This window comes from Electrona antarctica (genome assembly GCF_951216825.1).
Source record: "Electrona antarctica genome assembly, chromosome: 16".
NCBI classification, from domain to species: domain Eukaryota; kingdom Metazoa; phylum Chordata; class Actinopteri; order Myctophiformes; family Myctophidae; genus Electrona; species Electrona antarctica.
This window is the reverse complement of record NC_136797.1, coordinates 34064216-34082147: the sequence shown is the minus strand read 5'-3', so window position 1 is coordinate 34082147 and position 17932 is coordinate 34064216. Positions and strand designations below refer to the sequence as shown.

Sequence of the window (17932 nt, the reverse complement as noted above, 5' to 3'; positions counted from 1 at the left end):
CTTTCGGTAAGAGCACTAATTATTGATTGTAAGGGGCGTAAAAATGGATCTGTGGCATTCCTCTCCAGCAAAAGAACTGTATCACTCAGACTTGCATATGACATACCGTAATGACTGTAGTGTAAAACAACAATGCTCACAACTGGTCTCCATTTCGGAGGCATCTAAGTTCAAATGCCTTTTCTCAAGGACACACGGTACAATGTACAGCATCATACCACGCTATAATGCAGAGTTGTTACACCACGGAGATGAGGAAGTCAATCAATAGGACGAATTACAATGTTTACAAACAGTGGCTGTGACAGCAGTTTCCGTGGACATAACTGGCAGCTGGCTTCCAGTTCCAGGTCTGGTTAAGGACAGGTACAGTAGGACTAATGTTAAAGGTCTTCCAGTTCCAGGTCTGGTTAAGGACAAGTACAGTAGGACTAATGTTGGCTTCCAGTTCTAGGTCTGGTTAAGGACAGGTACAGTAGGACTAATGTTAAAGGTCTTCCAGTTCCAGGTCTGGTTAAGGACAAGTACAGTAGGACTAATGTTGGCTTCCAGTTCTAGGTCTGGTTAAGGACAGGTACAGTAGGACTAATGTTAAAGGTCTTCCAGTTCCAGGTCTGGTTAAGGACAGGTACAGTAGGACTAATGTTAAAGGTCTTCCAGTTCCAGGTCTGGTTAAGGACAGGTACAGTAGGACTAATGTTGGCTTCCAGTTCCAGGTCTGGTTAAGGACAAGTACAGTAGGACTAATGTTGGCTTCCAGTTCTAGGTCTGGTTAAGGACAGGTACAGTAGGACTAATGCTAAAGTTGTTGCACATTTTCTGTGTCTGGGAAAGTTCCATTTCTTTTGTGTTTCCCCCCTCGGAGTCAAGCAAAAAACAACTACGTTTATTAAGTTAGCATTCATGTCAGATCATGTATAGGAAAGGTCAACGATTGTGCTTCTGCATATATACATACTGTAACTGTACCCTATATTTTTAATGTCCTCAGTGCCATGACATCCATGCATAGGTTCACTGTCAACATCTCAGTTGAATTCATAGTGGTATTGTATACTATTTACACAGATGTGCGAGGCTTTGTTTTTCATGTCGTCATGGGAACAAACAGAGGTCTATGGAGACTTCTGTGCTAAGAGAGAGATGCATAGTGTGGGAGAAAGCCTTATTGAAGAATCATGTGTCAGAATGGCTCAATGTATGTATCTCCTTTCCATCAAGGACCACATTGGACTCGAGCTTATCAGCTTTAGTTTTATCCTTGACAATCTCTGAACACATGTAACTGGGTCTGAAAGAATGTGCCTCAAGTAGGGCACAGCCATTTTTCACGTCATGAAAGTGCACATTGTAAGCTTCCCAATGTGTCATACATTTAAATCTGAAAATAGCTTACGAAAATATATACTTTACTATACATATGAATGTTGTTAAACTTGAAATCAGGAAGCATTAAAGGAATGTTGTTAAACTTGAAATCAGGAAGCAGAAAAGGCCAGTCAAAGATCTGTTACCTCACACCTCTCACAGCAGTTACAAATTATAATGACTTTGTGATCATAAAACTGATGTTTGAGTGGATTCATTTAAAACATGTGGAATATGAATAACAAAAATTAAAAAAGGGGGGGACCTTGACCTTGAGTCTTGGATTGAATGATTGCATGTTTGCCAATTGCCACATTCTATCAGTCCCACTCCCTGTTGCATACAGACAGTCAGGCACATGGCTCTATCAGTCCCTGTTGCATACAGACAGTCAGGCACATGGCTCTATCAGTCCCTGTTGCATACAGACAGTCAGGCACATGGCTGTTGCATACAGACAGTCAGGCACATGGCTGTTGCATACAGACAGTCAGGCACATGGCTGTTGCATACAGACAGTCAGGCACATGGCTGTTGCATACAGACAGTCAGGCACATGGCTGTTGCATACAGACAGTCAGACACATGGCTGTTGCATACAGACAGTCAGGCACATGGCTGTTGCATACAGACAGTCAGACACATGGCTGTTGCATACAGACAGTCAGGCACATGGCTGTTGCATACAGACAGTCAGACACATGGCTGTTGCATACAGACAGTCAGACAGACACATGGCTGTTGCATACAGACAGTCAGACACATGGCTGTTGCATACAGACAGTCAGGCACATGGCTGTTGCATACAGACAGTCAGACACATGGCTGTTGCATACAGACAGTCAGACACATGGCTGTTGCATACAGACAGTCAGGCACATGGCTGTTGCATACAGACAGTCAGGCACATGGCTGTTGCATACAGACAGTCAGACACATGGCTGTTGCATACAGACAGTCAGACAGACACATGGCTGTTGCATACAGACAGTCAGACACAACATGGCTGTTGCATACAGACAGTCAGACACATGGCTGTTGCATACAGACAGTCAGGCACATGGCTGTTGCATACAGACAGTCAGGCACATGGCTGTTGCATACAGACAGTCAGACACATGGCTGTTGCATACAGACAGTCAGGCACATGGCTGTTGCATACAGACAGTCAGGCACATGGCTGTTGCATACAGACAGTCAGACACATGGCTGTTGCATACAGACAGTCAGACACATGGCTGTTGCATACAGACAGTCAGACACATGGCTGTTGCATACAGACAGTCAGACACAACATGGCTGTTGCATACAGACAGTCAGGCACATGGCTGTTGCATACAGACAGTCAGACACATGGCTGTTGCATACAGACAGTCAGACACATGGCTGTTGCATACAGACAGTCAGGCACATGGCTGTTGCATACAGACAGTCAGACAGACACATGGCTGTTGCATACAGACAGTCAGACACATGGCTGTTGCATACAGACAGTCAGACAGACACATGGCTGTTGCATACAGACAGTCAGGCACATGGCTGTTGCATACAGACAGTCAGACACATGGCTGTTGCATACAGACAGTCAGGCACATGGCTGTTGCATACAGACAGTCAGGCACATGGCTGTTGCATACAGACAGTCAGACACATGGCTTTTCCATGTCGTCTTTCTTTTATAATCATCAAGCAAATCCAGGACAATTCTGACTTTCTACTCACTGTCAATTCAAAGCATAAACGAGACAGCGAGAGAAAAGACCAATGAAGTGTGCCGATCAGACAACAGCGGCCACTACGTGGGGATTGACTGAGCAAGTGAATAATAATAATAATAATAATAATAAGCTTTATTTATATAGCACCTTTCATACAGGGTTGCAGTTCAAAGTGCTTCACAGGCAGGACATACATCAAGTGCTTTACAGTTAGGTCATAGGTTATATTATCAAACACAATGCAAGACAAGACAAGACAGTGAATGTGCATAAAGTCAGACATCGAGATAAAAATAGGCATGAGAAGGTCAAGCATTTAAGGTATTTGTTAGAGAAAAAATAATAATAATTAATAATAATAGAATACATGATGGGAAGCCTCAATAAAGTGCTACGGTAGGGTGGAGAAGGTAGGGTGGAGAAGGTAGGGTGGAGAAGGGTGGAGAAGGTAGGGTGGAGAAGGTAGGGTGGAGAAGGTAGGGTGGAGAAGGTAGGGTGGAGAAGGCTAATCTGAAGAGGTGTGTTTTTAGTTGTTGTGTGAAAATGACTGAGTTATGATGTCGGATGAGAAGTGGAGAAACGACGAGACACAAAGAATAAGGTTGAAGAGGCCAGATGAGAATTAAGCGACGGCAAAAGAGAAAGGGAGGGAGAAGTGCAACAAGGTGAGTTGAAAGTGAGTTCAGATTGAATCAGCAAAGTACCGCAGAGCAGAGGATGGAGTGAACGAGCAGGTATTGTGGGTAAGACGCCCGTGATACCCGTACATCTCCAAAATAAGCCTCCGGTGGCTAATGAGGGGATGAAAGTGCAGCCTGAGAATAAGCAATGTGAGCTAGCCCATTTTGACCTGCGATCAGATTCTAAAAATGTCTTCTACATCCTGACAGTTTTCTGAAAAAGCTATGTTTCTCTGACGGTCGTTCTTCGATTTAAAAAAAATAGCAGACCTACAAGCTCGTAGCGCGCCACTCGGTGGCGCGCTATGAGCTTGTAGATCTGCTATTTTTCAATAGCTAAAGCATAACATAATGCTAACACCAAAAGGGGTTCCCGCCCCAAATGGGCTAGAGGGAGCGGTGGAGCGGAGTTAGCGTGTGAACATCCATCCGGAGAACCCCTGCTGTCCCTGTCAGTCAGCCTGGCGTCCTCCGTCTTCCCTAATGAGTTTATTTACATGTTTCTGCGGTGGAGCCCACATAGCAGCCTCGATCACCTCCACCGGCGCCACGCGCTTCCACGCATCAATATTCTCCAGACACAATATGAGACGGAAAACTCAAAATGCCTCTTTTTTTTCTTTTTTTTCCAGAAGCTGCCTATATACTCCCCTACTGGGGGGGGTGTGACTTAATATTATCGTATTAAGCGCGCCGCCAACACACACACACGCATGCACACGCACACGCACACACACGCCGAAAACAGCAGGTATTCAAGCTCACAACGCATAGATAACCCTAACCCCATATATCCTTTCGTTCCTACAACTCAGATGTCTGGGGGGGATCAGACTCCTTTAATGACCAAGATTAATGGTAAGTAGCATTATGCTAATGAAGGTACCAGGCCCATTCCAGGTTATTAAATAAAGCTGCTGGCAAATGAATATGATTATGGATTTTGCTATTGTTAATGGAGCATGGCAAGAGAGCTGTGTTGACTTTTCAACTCATTAATGTTTTGATATGATGATCAGGGTGTGTGTTCCAATGTGTGCTGTGTTCAGCTCACACACACACACACACACACACACACACACACACACACACACACACACACACACACACACACACACACACACACACACACACACACACACACACACACACACACACACACACACACACACACACACACACACACACACACACACACACACACACACACAACGTCCCATGTGCTGCATTCAGAAGGAATATACAAACTTCTCCGGGATTTCAATAGCCAGCATCACATCTACACATGCACAGTGAGACCCAGGGTGTTCCTTTAACTCTGAGTGGGTGTAGACACAGACCCTTACGGGTCCATTTTTACACTTCCAGAGTGATAGTGTGGGGACCTTTGAAGGCGGAAACACGAGCGCTGTCTGGATTACAAAAGCCTTTGTTTGAGAGGCACCACCTGTACGTGTGCATGTGAACGCATCTGTGCGTAAGTATGCACACGTGTGACACCGAGGCCAAACTCATGAAACGCAAGCTCTGTGGTCTCTCCTTTGGGACGATCTTTCACAATACCCCCCCCTCGCTCCCCTCCCCCTCGTCTCCCCTATCCCTCCTTCCATTTCAGCCCCGAAAACTTCCCCTTCCCCTGAGCAGCAGACACCGGAGCACTTAACCTCAGCAGCACTCAGTTTGCCCCGACACACATTCACGGTGTCACGTCAGCTCAGCTCACATTTAGCCCGGGATATAAAAGATTAATGGAAGGAAAGGGGGAATAAATAAACACCGGCGCTTGGGCCCTGCCGATGGGTCTCTGGCTGCTCCTCTAATCAGGGAGCACCACGCTTGAGCACAGCATAAAGGCTCCACTGCATTGGGTTTTTAGCTTTAGCTCGGAGCGCTGAAAGACAGGAGGCCTCCTGCAGAGCTTCTCCACCCCTGCGGTGTCACTGTCGGTTTACCTTCCCCTGCTGAGAACCCTCCGCCAATTATTTGGGCTACAGTACACAGCGCTCGCCGCACCGGAACAATGGTATCAAACACTAGCATCTTCTGGGGATGCATACAAGAGTACAGCATATATGAACCTTGTGGAATTCAAGCAGCTTTGCATGAAATAGGTGTGAGATGAGCTGTTCAGGCAGAGTAAAGACATGTAACTCTGATACCTGTTCTATCACACCGCACCACTGTATTATAATACTGTATATTAATTGAAGTTGAGAGAATTCATTCAATAAACACAGAAGAGCTTCACTACTGCACCTGTGTGTGGGATGAAGAGATATAGCTTGGTGTACTGTTTCAAAAGAAAGACAATTGAATGAGGACATAAAGTAGATGGTGCTGGGTAATGTATTTACCCTATCGATTCATTTCTTTAAGCCCATCCAAATTCTCCTTACAATACCAGAGCAGAGAGAGAGACAGCAAGAGATGCATCAACAGAGCGCTATAGTAAGAGATGCATCAACAGAGGGCTATAGTAAGAGATGCATCAACAGAGGGCTATAGTAAGAGATGCATCAACAGAGGGCTATAGTAAGAGATGCATCAACAGAGGGCTATAGTAAGAGATGCATCAACAGAGGGCTATAGTAAGAGATGCATCAACAGAGGGCTATAGTAAGAGATGCATCAACAGAGGGCTATAGTAAGAGATGCATCAACAGAGGGCTATAGTAAGAGATGCATCAACAGAGGGCTATAGTAAGAGATGCATCAACAGAGGGCTATAGTAAGAGATGCATCAACAGAGGGCTATAGTAAGAGGAAAGACATTCTTCCCTCAACTCCTCTCAGCGCATCAAATATTAAGAGACAAGATTAGCCCCGTCTTGTCACCCCATCATGCACGCGTGCACACACAGTGTGTGTGTGTGTGTGTGTGTGTGTGTGTGTGTGTGTGTGTGTGTGTGTGCGTGCGTGCGTCTGTGTGTCTGTGTGTTTTGATGTGAAAGTAATTGTGAATAAAAAAGCTGTATGTAGGTGTGAAGAGGGAGAGAAGGTCAACCACAGGGCATTGCTCAAACTATTGCTATTGGCTAATGTATGTTGGCATGCGTGCGTGCGTGCGTGCGTGCATTGGGGGAGGGTTAGAGCTGGGGGATTGGGGCTGGGCTAAAAGCCTTTTTTTAAAGTTCACAATGAATGTGTGTAGTGTACGTCTCAAAAGGCACACAGTGCCTTAGTTATGTTGGGAGGTATCAAGTCTGCCTGAGCTGATCTCATCCAGACCAGTAGGGTACGTGGCATGATGACGGACCCCACCCACCAGACCAGTAGGGTACGTGGTATGATGACGGACCCCACCCACCCAGACCAGTAGGGTACGTGGTATGATGACGGACCCCACCCACCCATCTGAAAGACCAGTAGGGTACATGGTATGATGACGGACCCCACCCACCCATCTGAAAGACCAGTAGGGTACATGGTATGATGACGGACCCCACCCACCCAGACCAGTAGGGTGTGTGGCATGATGACCGACCCCACCCACCCATCTGAAAGACCAGTAGGGTACATGGTATGATGACGGACCCCACCCACCCATCTGAAAGACCAGTAGGGTACATGGCATGATGACGGACCCCACCCACCCATCTGAAAGACCAGTAGGGTACATGGTATGATGACGGACCCCACCCACCCATCTGAAAGACCAGTAGGGTACATGGTATGATGACGGACCCCACCCACCAGACCAGTAGGGTACATGGCATGATGACGGACCCCACCCACCCATCTGAAAGACCAGTAGGGTACATGGTATGATGACGGACCCCACCCACCCATCTGAAAGACCAGTAGGGTACATGGCATGATGACGGACCCCACCCACCCATCTGAAAGACCAGTAGGGTACATGGTATGATGACGGACCCCACCCACCCATCTGAAAGACCAGTAGGGTACATGGTATGATGACGGACCCCACCCACCCATCTGAAAGACCAGTAGGGTACATGGTATGATGACGGACCCCACCCACCCATGATGACGGACCCCACCCACCCATGATGACGGACCCCACCCACCCGTCAGTCCCTCCCATCTCTTCCCACGGCCCCCTGGTTGTCTGATCCCTTAACACTCTGACAGTGTCAATCGTTCAAACTTTTTACACTTCACCCGCAGCGAACAAGGTTTTTACCCAGTTGTCAATAAAGGAATACAAAAATCTATACCAACCCCCAAAAAAGCCAGGCAAGGGCAGCCGTGACAGCACAGACATCCAAAAGGATCAGGGGACTTAATTGTTAAGGAGTTTTTGATAGAGGGTAAGTTCTTATTTGCGCACCACCCTCCCCAAAGCCCTGAGCACTCTTGTCTGGAAAACCAGCCCCCCCCCCCCCCCCCCCCTACACAGGCATTTCCATCAGCCCCCCCCCTGCACAGGCAGCCCCATGACACCCAGCCAGCAAGCTTTTCTCGTATACAAGAAAACATAGAATCCCTGAGTGATATTGTAGGGGGATGAATGATACTTGGAGGACAAAGAAAGCTTATCTTATGGGCACTGCAGTGTACTGTACGTACATGTATTCACTGCAGTGTACTGTAATGAACTGTGGTATACATGTATACACGGGAGTATACATGTATGCACTGCAGTCTGTACATGTATAAGAATATTATACATGTACAGTACAGACTACATTATGCACTGCAATGTACGTATGTGTGAACTGAAGTGTATCGGCAATCAGTTATACATGTATTCACTGCAGCCTCTACAGCCAGGTTTAAAAGCAAAATGGGCCTCTCAGTGAGCCAGCGTTTGGCGTTCCGGGCAGGGTGGGGTTGGGTGAGGACTTGGCGGTCGATGCCGAGGGCTCAGCTCTCGCACATTCAGACTACTGGAGTGACATCTAGGTTTAGGGCTGTCATTCATATTGGGAAGCTCACAACAACTTCTGAGCTTGTAGAGTAGCTGTTTTAAAAGGACTGAGGCCCATTCTAAAATCACCTAAATCCTACCTACGTTTTCTGAAAACCTTCAAATAGTAATTCTAGCTCCGTATCATGAAATTCCGGCTGAAAATAGTCCCATCGTTTGTTAGCTAGTGGACACATAACCCACTTCCGCGATGTGAATCACTAACAAAGAGAAGAGCGAGCCAAGATTGTCTATACCCCCTCGTTCACTTTGCATTGGACTGAGTTTCCCAGAAGCCCTTGCAAGCCAGCTATAGGTCGATCTCTGGTTACGTCATCAAAACGTGTCGGCCTCGTCACGATGTCCGCGACAAAGCCGGTATTTCATAAAAGTGATCAAAAAATGCCGAATTAAACATATAAAACAAATAGTGGGTTTAGCGTGTTACGCAGGGAAAGACAATGGAATAAGCGTGTTATGCAGTGAAATGTATTGTTACAAAAAGGGGTTCCCGTCTATAATGGGTTAAAGATGAGTACCTTTCGTACTTTAAGTAAAAAAATTTGATTGATGTCAGTACTTTTGTAGTTTTACTCAAGTAAAATGTGAACCAAGTATTGCCACTTTAATGTAAAAGATCTCAGTACTTCTTCCAAGACTGGTCGAGGTTTTTTTCCACTGCTCTAGCCACGACATTGAATGTGGATGTCATCAGACATATGATTGGTAGGCAGAGGTTTGAGGTTTCCGATCATCTGGCGACACGAGACACGAGTGAATGGTGCACAGTAGTATAGAATCCTCATAGCATTACGGGTTCATTTGGGTCGAACACAGAGGATTTCACGGTGTAGGGGTGGAGTCTGACTTGCCCAACTGTGAAATAATGCACTGGGTTGATGCGGGTCCCTGTGGTACTGTGCTAGAGAGGTCATGTAATCCTGACTGTGATCACTGTTCCATTCTCACTCTCGCAATCTCTCTCTCTCTCAGACACACACACACGCACACGCACACGCACACGCACACGCACACACACACACACACAGTATATTCTAAACATGTATTTCTGTGTTGCAACACTCTCTTTCCTTCACACCACCTTGCTGGCTGTCTCTGTTCAGCGGACACACAGTTTCTTATTCATTATTCAGGCGACGCACGGCTAAATCGTTTTCCTGCCCTTACACCTCACCTCTCTTGCCCGTCTCGTGCTTCCTCTCAGATCAACATTCCACACAAAGTCCAAAGGGCTTGGCCACACGAGCAGGCGTTCAGGGGAATTCGGGGGGAATAGCCCACATTTGAAGAGGTTTAGGGTTTCACATAAACTGCACCTTACCTTCATCCCTAAATCGCCTGATTCGCCTCTAAGGCCTGATTGGATTTCATATACAGCAGGAAGAGAGCCTGCTCAAATACTTAACCACTTTCAAGCTGATGTCCATATCTTGTCGTATGACATTATACGTGACGTTATTATACAGTTTTGTTTCCGCACGGATTCCGCCATTTTTAGCAGTTTTGGCAGTTCTGTGCTGTCGTTTTCCACGAAATTCGGGAGGGTCGTGAGAATCACTCAAGAACTGAAGCTCACAGTCATTCGTCAAAGGACCTCTGACCTGTAGATCTCCCAATGAGTCAATTATATGATTTGCCCGATCCACTTTTGACGACGTCAAGAAAGCGACGTCAACGAAATTCGTAGCCTGGTTAACCACGCCCCCTTGAAAGTTGAAATCGCATTTCCATTTATTTGTGTGGAGTCGGGACCCTGCTAATGCATGGTGGGCTGCGGGAGTACAGCAAGTCTTCCCACTTGTGGTTACTTATTTCGTTTTGAAATAATGTAAAAAAAAAAAAAAGTCAACACATTGTAAATAAAACTCACATTCGTTTGAAGTGAGCGGTGCCTTTGATGAGTTGATCTGCTGTACCGTGCGTGTGTGAGTGCGTGCGTGCGTGCGTGCGTGCGTGCGTGCGTGCGTGCGTGGCGTGCACACAAATCCGGATTACAGGATTAGGTCAGGTTTAACAGTTGGGGTATAAGGGTTAGATTAGGATTAGTGTAAAAATGGCAAAACAATTTGTAAAAATGGCATTAAAAAAAATCCTTTTTATTCATCTCCCCACAGTGATGGGGAGACATATACAAAATGTGCATTATGTGTGCACGTGTGCATGCGTGTGTACGAGTGCATGCACGCAGCTGCCCTCCCCACAGGGATCCAGTCCCTGAGACACACATTTTCACCTCATCTACGTTTAAGGGCATTAATATTGCACTAGCAGCGGTGGCAGGGTTAAATGGATGACTGGGGGGGAGGGAGGGAGGTAGGGAGGGGTAGGGTAGGGGGGCTGACTGTCAAATGCAATCCCTCCATCTACTCTGTCGACCTCTCTTTCTCTCTCTCTCTCTTTCTCTCTCTCTCTCTCTCTCTGCTGTACGACCAGTGGTGGACAGTAACACAGTACATTTACTTGAGGAGTACAATCTTAAGTACCTTTACTTGAGTATTACTCTATTTTTGGACACTCACTACCTTTGACTCCACAATTATGAAGGAAGAAAGTACATGAATTAACCCTAATAAAACCTATTTCAAATCTAGAAAAGATCCAAACTACAAGCTCACAATGGGGGCTGCAAATATATATATAATAAATATATGTTCAGAGCGCAAGCAACACTCGAGCACAACCAAACATAAAATGACTTGTCTTCGTTCTACTCCTCGTTTCCTTTTAGTCTAGTTTGTTTATTTGTTGACGCAATTGTTAGTACATTTAGTCATAGTTTCAGTCACCATATCTTCGACGAATGCGTCGCATTGTGAGCTTGTGTCGTGATGCGACGCATTGTGAACTTGTATGTGCCAATTTTCAAAATATTTGTATACATTTGAAAAACATTAAATGGAACATTCTACAGTACTTTCTACTTTTGGTATTTTAAGTACATTTTGATGCCAATACTAGTACTTTTACTCAAGTACATTTAGAATTTCCAGACTTTTAATTGTAATAGAGTACTTCTACATTGCAGTATGTGAGTACTTTCCCCGCCACTGAGTCCAGGGGATGTTGTCGCTGGCGTCTGCAGAGACGCGATCCTGAGGCCACGGTACTGACATGTGTTCTCCGTTAGAGAAATACGTGATACTTCTTCATCCCGCGCTTCCATTAACAGCTCCCACCGTTCTTCCTTTCTCCTTCCCTGTAACGGACCCACAGGGATGTTTCCAGGGTCAATATGTGTTTTCTTTGTGGCTTTTATTTTGAATGATTTCCTGCCCAGTGACAAATCAGTTACAATTAAGATGATCAAGTTCACCTGTGACTGAGGACAACGCCCAGGATGTGGTTGCACACTGAAGCTCATAAAACTGTCACTTGCCCACCTCGCTGGTAGAGGAACAGATATTGCCAGATTTGCCACAAGAGAGGAATGGCAAACATGGAGAAGTTTATTTGAGGAAGGGAAGGACGGACGGACGGTCAGACCGCAAAGGAAGGACGGATGGCCCAAACGAGCCCTGGAACAGAACAGTTTTGCACAAGCCACTTTAGCACCGAGCTGGAAAGGGGAAAAAGGTGATACTTTTATTGTTGATCAATCTTGTATGAGGGATACTGGTAATTAGTCTTATTGTTGTATGTATTGTCTGAGGGTTATTTATTTCTATATTGCATGTTGATATGATGGATTGAATATTGTATAGTTGTGATGTATTTGCTCATGGATGTTATGGAAAATGTATTATGCCTTTGATTATGGAATGTTATATTGATATAGCCTATATGTTATGTCCTTTTTCCAGTTTCTACGTTGGGTTCTGAATAAAGAGAAACGTCAAACTCATCAGTCGGCTTTACCCAATTATTATCCAGCCGGTCCGCTACAGTAGAAACTTTACCCAAGGACTGCAACTCTTCACCACTCATCTACACTGGAGCTCAAACTATGCCATCAGGCCTGCAACACATCGGACAGTCAAATGAATCTGGTGAACGGTTACATTAACACAAACACTACAACTGCAGGACAGAACATTACACTGTCAGGAGACGGAACATATATGGACATATTGTATATAAGGGTTCTTGAATTTAATTTCAGTTAATGGTTTACATGCAAAGATTATGGTGTTTTACAGTGAGATTGTAATACAGTGATTTAAGGTCCATATTTGTTTTTGTGTTGCATTTATTTATGGTTATTATATTCAAGGTCTTTATTTTCAGTCACACCCATAGCCTGTTTTTACATTTTATTTGAAATCTAATCCAAAATGGCAGACATTAGCATGATGGTGAATGAGTCAGATGACAATGCAGATCTAGAATTTGTTGAGAATAAGGTAGAGAGGCTTCTATCTATGTATGACCAGTGGAAGGCTATTGCATGGATCACAAAGACACAGTTAAAGGCCAACATTGCTGAGAGCGACCCAGGACATGTCCTTGACACTTTGGTTAAGTGTAAGGATATTTCAAAACTCTACTCTGACATCTTTAAACATGGCACCCCAGATGATTATGTGAGAAGAAGAGTAACTGCTTGTAAATTTATATCGAAGGACATTTTTGAAGTTCTTTTTGAAAGAATTGTTGATAATGAATTTGGAACGGGGATGCAGGATTGTTTTTATGAACTGCTTGGCCATGATCCTTTTCACTATCTTTTTGGGACTTCATCACACGTTGGTACCAAGAGTAGCTATCACTCTGCATCTGTGGCAGTAGAGCGTGCCAGGAAGAGGCAGGGGAGGAGTTTATCAGAGCAGATTGAAGATGAACGGAAGGAGCAGATGGAGGAGCAGATTGAAGCTGAACGGAAGGAGCAGTTTGAGCAGGAGCGGGAGCAGCAGAGGAAGCTCCAGGCTGCCGCACAGGAGCGGGAGCAGCAGAGGAAGCTCCAGGCTGCCGCACAGGAGCGGGAGCAGCAGAGAAAGCTCCAGGATGCCGCACAGGAGCGGGAGCAGCAGAGGAAGCTCCAGGCTGCCGCACAGGAGCGGGAGCAGCAGAGGAAGCTCCAGGCTGCCGCACAGGAGCGGGAGCAGCAGAGGAAGCTCCAGGATGCCGCACAGGAGCGGGAGCAGCAGAGGAAGCTCCAGGCTGCCGCACAGGAGCGGGAGCAGCAGAGGAAGCTCCAGGCTGCCGCACAGGAGCGGGAGCAGCAGAGGAAGCTCCTGGCTGTCAGAGGAGCAACGAAAGGAGATCCACCACTGCCAGACACAACAGCTAGGTCGGGTGCTCCGGATCACAAAGAGGAAAAGGGCATCGAGGAACAGCTGGAGGTGAATGAGGGAGAGGCAGCAGTGAAGCCCAAAGACTCAGCCCAGCAGGGTGCAACGGCCGTAGCCTCAGATCCCAAGAGGCCAGGGGATTCAGTTGGAGCTGGTGTTCTGCAGGTCGGAGGGGCCGAGCCTTATGCCATCCCTCAGAATCAAGTTCAAGCTGAGGGCCGGGCCCCCAAAGCAGTGGCTGCCAAGGAAGACACCCTGACTGCTTTATTAGCGACACGAGCAGCTAGAGGAGCACCACTGCAACAAGGAAGACAACCAGACGAAGAACGGGCATCCCTGCCCAAACAAACCAAAAGGAAACCAGCCAAGGCTGGAAGGTTCAAAGCCCAAGACACTATGCTCATCAGTCAATGCTCATCGGAAGTCAGTGCTGAGCATGTTCTCATTGGAGATGGAGTATTTAAGGTGGGAGGAAAGGTGGGAGACAGACTGCACAGCCCCTTCCTACATATTGTATTTAGAATTTTAAATGAGTATGGGGTCACGTAAATTGACAAAAATCTTTGTGATTATGCCAAGTTTTTAAATCACTATGATTTTGGTGGGAGTGTAACGGACCCACAGGGATGTTTCCAGGGTCAATATGTGTTTTCTTTGTGGCTTTTATTTTGAATGATTTCCTGCCCAGTGACAAATCAGTTACAATTAAGATGATCAAGTTCACCTGTGACTGAGGACAACGCCCAGGATGTGGTTGCACACTGAAGCTCATAAAACTGTCACTTGCCCACCTCGCTGGTAGAGGAACAGATATTGCCAGATTTGCCACAAGAGAGGAATGGCAAACATGGAGAAGTTTATTTGAGGAAGGGAAGGACGGACGGACGGTCAGACCGCAAAGGAAGGACGGATGGCCCAAACGAGCCCTGGAACAGAACAGTTTTGCACAAGCCACTTTAGCACCGAGCTGGAAAGGGGAAAAAGGTGATACTTTTATTGTTGATCAATCTTGTATGAGGGATACTGGTAATTAGTCTTATTGTTGTATGTATTGTCTGAGGGTTATTTATTTCTATATTGCATGTTGATATGATGGATTGAATATTGTATAGTTGTGATGTATTTGCTCATGGATGTTATGGAAAATGTATTATGCCTTTGATTATGGAATGTTATATTGATATAGCCTATATGTTATGTCCTTTTTCCAGTTTCTACGTTGGGTTCTGAATAAAGAGAAACGTCAAACTCATCAGTCGGCTTTACCCAATTATTATCCAGCCGGTCCGCTACATTCCCCGTGTCATTATTCATCCATCCCTTCCATACATCCCGGCAAAGGGACTCGCCACACGCAGAATTCCGTGTGCCCTCCCTCCGTCCGCACACACAATGCTTCCACAGTCCCGCACAGCGCGTGCATTGCGTTCCTTCTGGAACATGTCACTGCAAGTATACCATAAAAGGTTATCACCCTAACCAAATAGAAGAAGAAATGTAATACTCTAAATCTAATGACTGCTAATGGCGGATGGGGATATTGAGTCAACGTGAAAAATGTTAACCAAACCGAGAACAATTGAGTACCACAGACGAAAAACAGTCTAAGTCCAAATTTCAGACTGACCCCTCCACGAAAAGGCCTCGTTGTCCTGAACCCTTATCTATCATTTATATATTATGGATCAATAGTGTGGACTTAGACTGTTATTCGTCTGTGGTACTCAATTGACTAACTGTGTCCCCTCCTAGACCTCTGGTTTTCAATGTGGGGTCTGCGGACTCCCAGGGGGGCTCTTGATGAGTTTCCAAGGGTCCCCGGCTAAATTAAATTAATAATTAGGAACCAAAGTGTCTCTAGGGCCTGTCACTCTCACATTAAAATGAACTAGTATTATACAGAGTAGACCGGGGTCCCAGGGATTAAAATAAATGTATCTAGTGGTGCTCCGTGGCCAAATGCATATCAAACTGGCGGTCCTCCTTGGAATTAAAAAGCTCGAGAATCATTGGTGGAAAAAGTACTCATGTACTCTTAAGTAAAAGTATCAATGCTGCAAAATAGAACTCCAGAATTCAAAATCTACTTGATTAAATGTACAAAAGTATTGGCATACTTTTTTTTTAAAGTATCAAAAGTAGAAAGTACTCATTTCCCGTTTCAAGTTTTCAAATCATGTATAAAAATATTTTGATTTGATTGTGAGCTTGTAGATCGGCAATTTTCAAATGGCCGAAATGTACATATTGTAGGGCTGAAGTGGTTAATGTATGTTTTGTAATAATAATCAAAATCTACAAAGTAACTAGTAACTAAAGTTTCCAAATAAATGTAGTGGAGTAAAAGTACAATATTCGGATCTGAGATTTAGTGGAGTAGTAGAAGTAAAAGTATTGGAAATTGGAAATACTGAAGTAAAGTACAAATACCTCAAAATTGTACTTTAGTACAGTACTTAAGTAAATGTACTTGGTTAGTACTTTCCACCACTGCAATTAAGCGCTCATTGGTATAATTGTACAGATGACAAAGTCATGCTGTGGGTGTTTACGGAGAAGGAGAAAGCGAGAGGCGGAGCTCGGCGGCCCATGGAGACTGATGTCAGCGTGAGGTCATTGGGAGGTTAAGATAACGGGCATGGCAAGCATCTGAAAAATTAAAGGCTCCAGCTCACGAAGGCTGCACTCTGAGTACAAGAGGAAAGACCCGCACTGAGTTGAGATGAGTGCAGTGCACAAGGGCATGCATGCACGCGCGCATGCACGCACACGCACGTGTGTGTGCGCCCGCGCATGGAGAGATACACATACGTAAACCACTGGTGTTAATGCAGTCACTGCCCCGACTTGCCATGGCCTCACGCATGGATAACCCTACAACACACGCACGAACACACTCATTTTTCTTACTCAAAGACAGACACAAAAATGCGCACATCCATTCCCAGTGATTGAGCGCTCAGTGGAGTGAGCAGTCGGAGATACACACCAACATGACAGATGCACACACCACGCAGCTGACGGACGCATCATCATCTTTTCTTTCTCTCCAACACACTCGCACACGCACGCACACACACACACACACGCACGTCTGGTAGTGATTGAATGCTCGCTGAAGTGTAAGCTCCGGCTACTCTCTGTGTTGTTGGATCGGGTCACGGGGGGTGTTCCATCTCTAAGGTGTTAGAAAGCCAATTACCAGAAGCCTTGGTGCACATTAAGAGGCAAAGCTAACCGCCAGCCACCCCTGCTGGGCTATGATTGGCTATCCATATAATAGTGGGGACCTTCTGGGGAGGGCGTATGTCAAAGTTGGTATGATAAGTATAGACAAAACCTCATTGCGGCTATGAAATAAAACTACACAATTATATTCATTAGTAAAAGCTACTCCAGGCATTCCAAACTTTCTCACAGTATACATGGCATGTTCATTAAAAATGTCATGTATTTTCGAAATATCTGCATATTACAAGAAGCCAGCTTTTTATTTATTTTTCTTCTGCCAATCTTCTGCCAAATTATTCCACATAAAAATGACAGCAAAAGGAAAGACTTTGGTTTTTAGCATAAAGCTGTTTGAATTTCCAATCTGTTTGGGGCTTTGATAAGGGGGCGGTGGTGAATTTAAATTTAATTTGTCCATGCTGCTGTGAGTATGTCACATGGTCAGCAGATTCGGTATCTAAGGCAACTAAGGTTTAATAAATACTTTGTCTGTCTGCATTCATCAGCAGCACAAGAAAAGCACTTAACATTTTCCCTGAGGGGTGTGACATCTGGAAAACAAAATGTAGTTGCTATTCTGGGAAGGACGAAAGATATCTTAAAAGGTATCTCACCTTATTGATCTAGGAGTTGCTTTGACATCATGTCTGAAAAAAACTAGATGAGGTCTAATAACGGCGCGGCATCCCTGTGAGTGTCTGATGTCATATGGATGACATTGGTCATCCCTGTGAGTGTCTGATGTCATATGGATGACATTGGTCATCCCTGTGAGTGTCTGATGTCATATGGATGACATTGGTCATCCCTGTG

At 45.3% G+C, this 17932-nt stretch overlaps 2 protein-coding genes across 3 annotated transcripts in view; one reads left to right on the top strand and one right to left on the bottom strand.

Annotated features, from left to right (window-relative positions):
- unc5cb (unc-5 netrin receptor Cb) overlaps positions 1-17932 on the bottom strand; it is a 194898-nt gene that overhangs the window by 141687 nt on the left and 35279 nt on the right. The gene's annotated exons all lie outside the window — the stretch shown is intronic.
- Positions 12064-14569, top strand: LOC306939759 (uncharacterized protein). The gene is made up of 2 exons (XM_079524451.1): positions 12064-12233; positions 12461-14569. The coding sequence occupies exon 2, from the start codon at positions 12932-12934 to the stop codon at positions 14435-14437; it is 1506 nt and encodes a 501-aa protein (XP_079380577.1). The 5' UTR covers positions 12064-12233; positions 12461-12931; the 3' UTR covers positions 14438-14569.

Bases quoted from the DNA above. Each gene is read 5' to 3' on its own strand.
- LOC306939759 (XM_079524451.1), top strand. From the start codon at position 12,932: ATGGCAGACATTAGCATGATGGTGAATGAGTCAGATGACAATGCAGAT.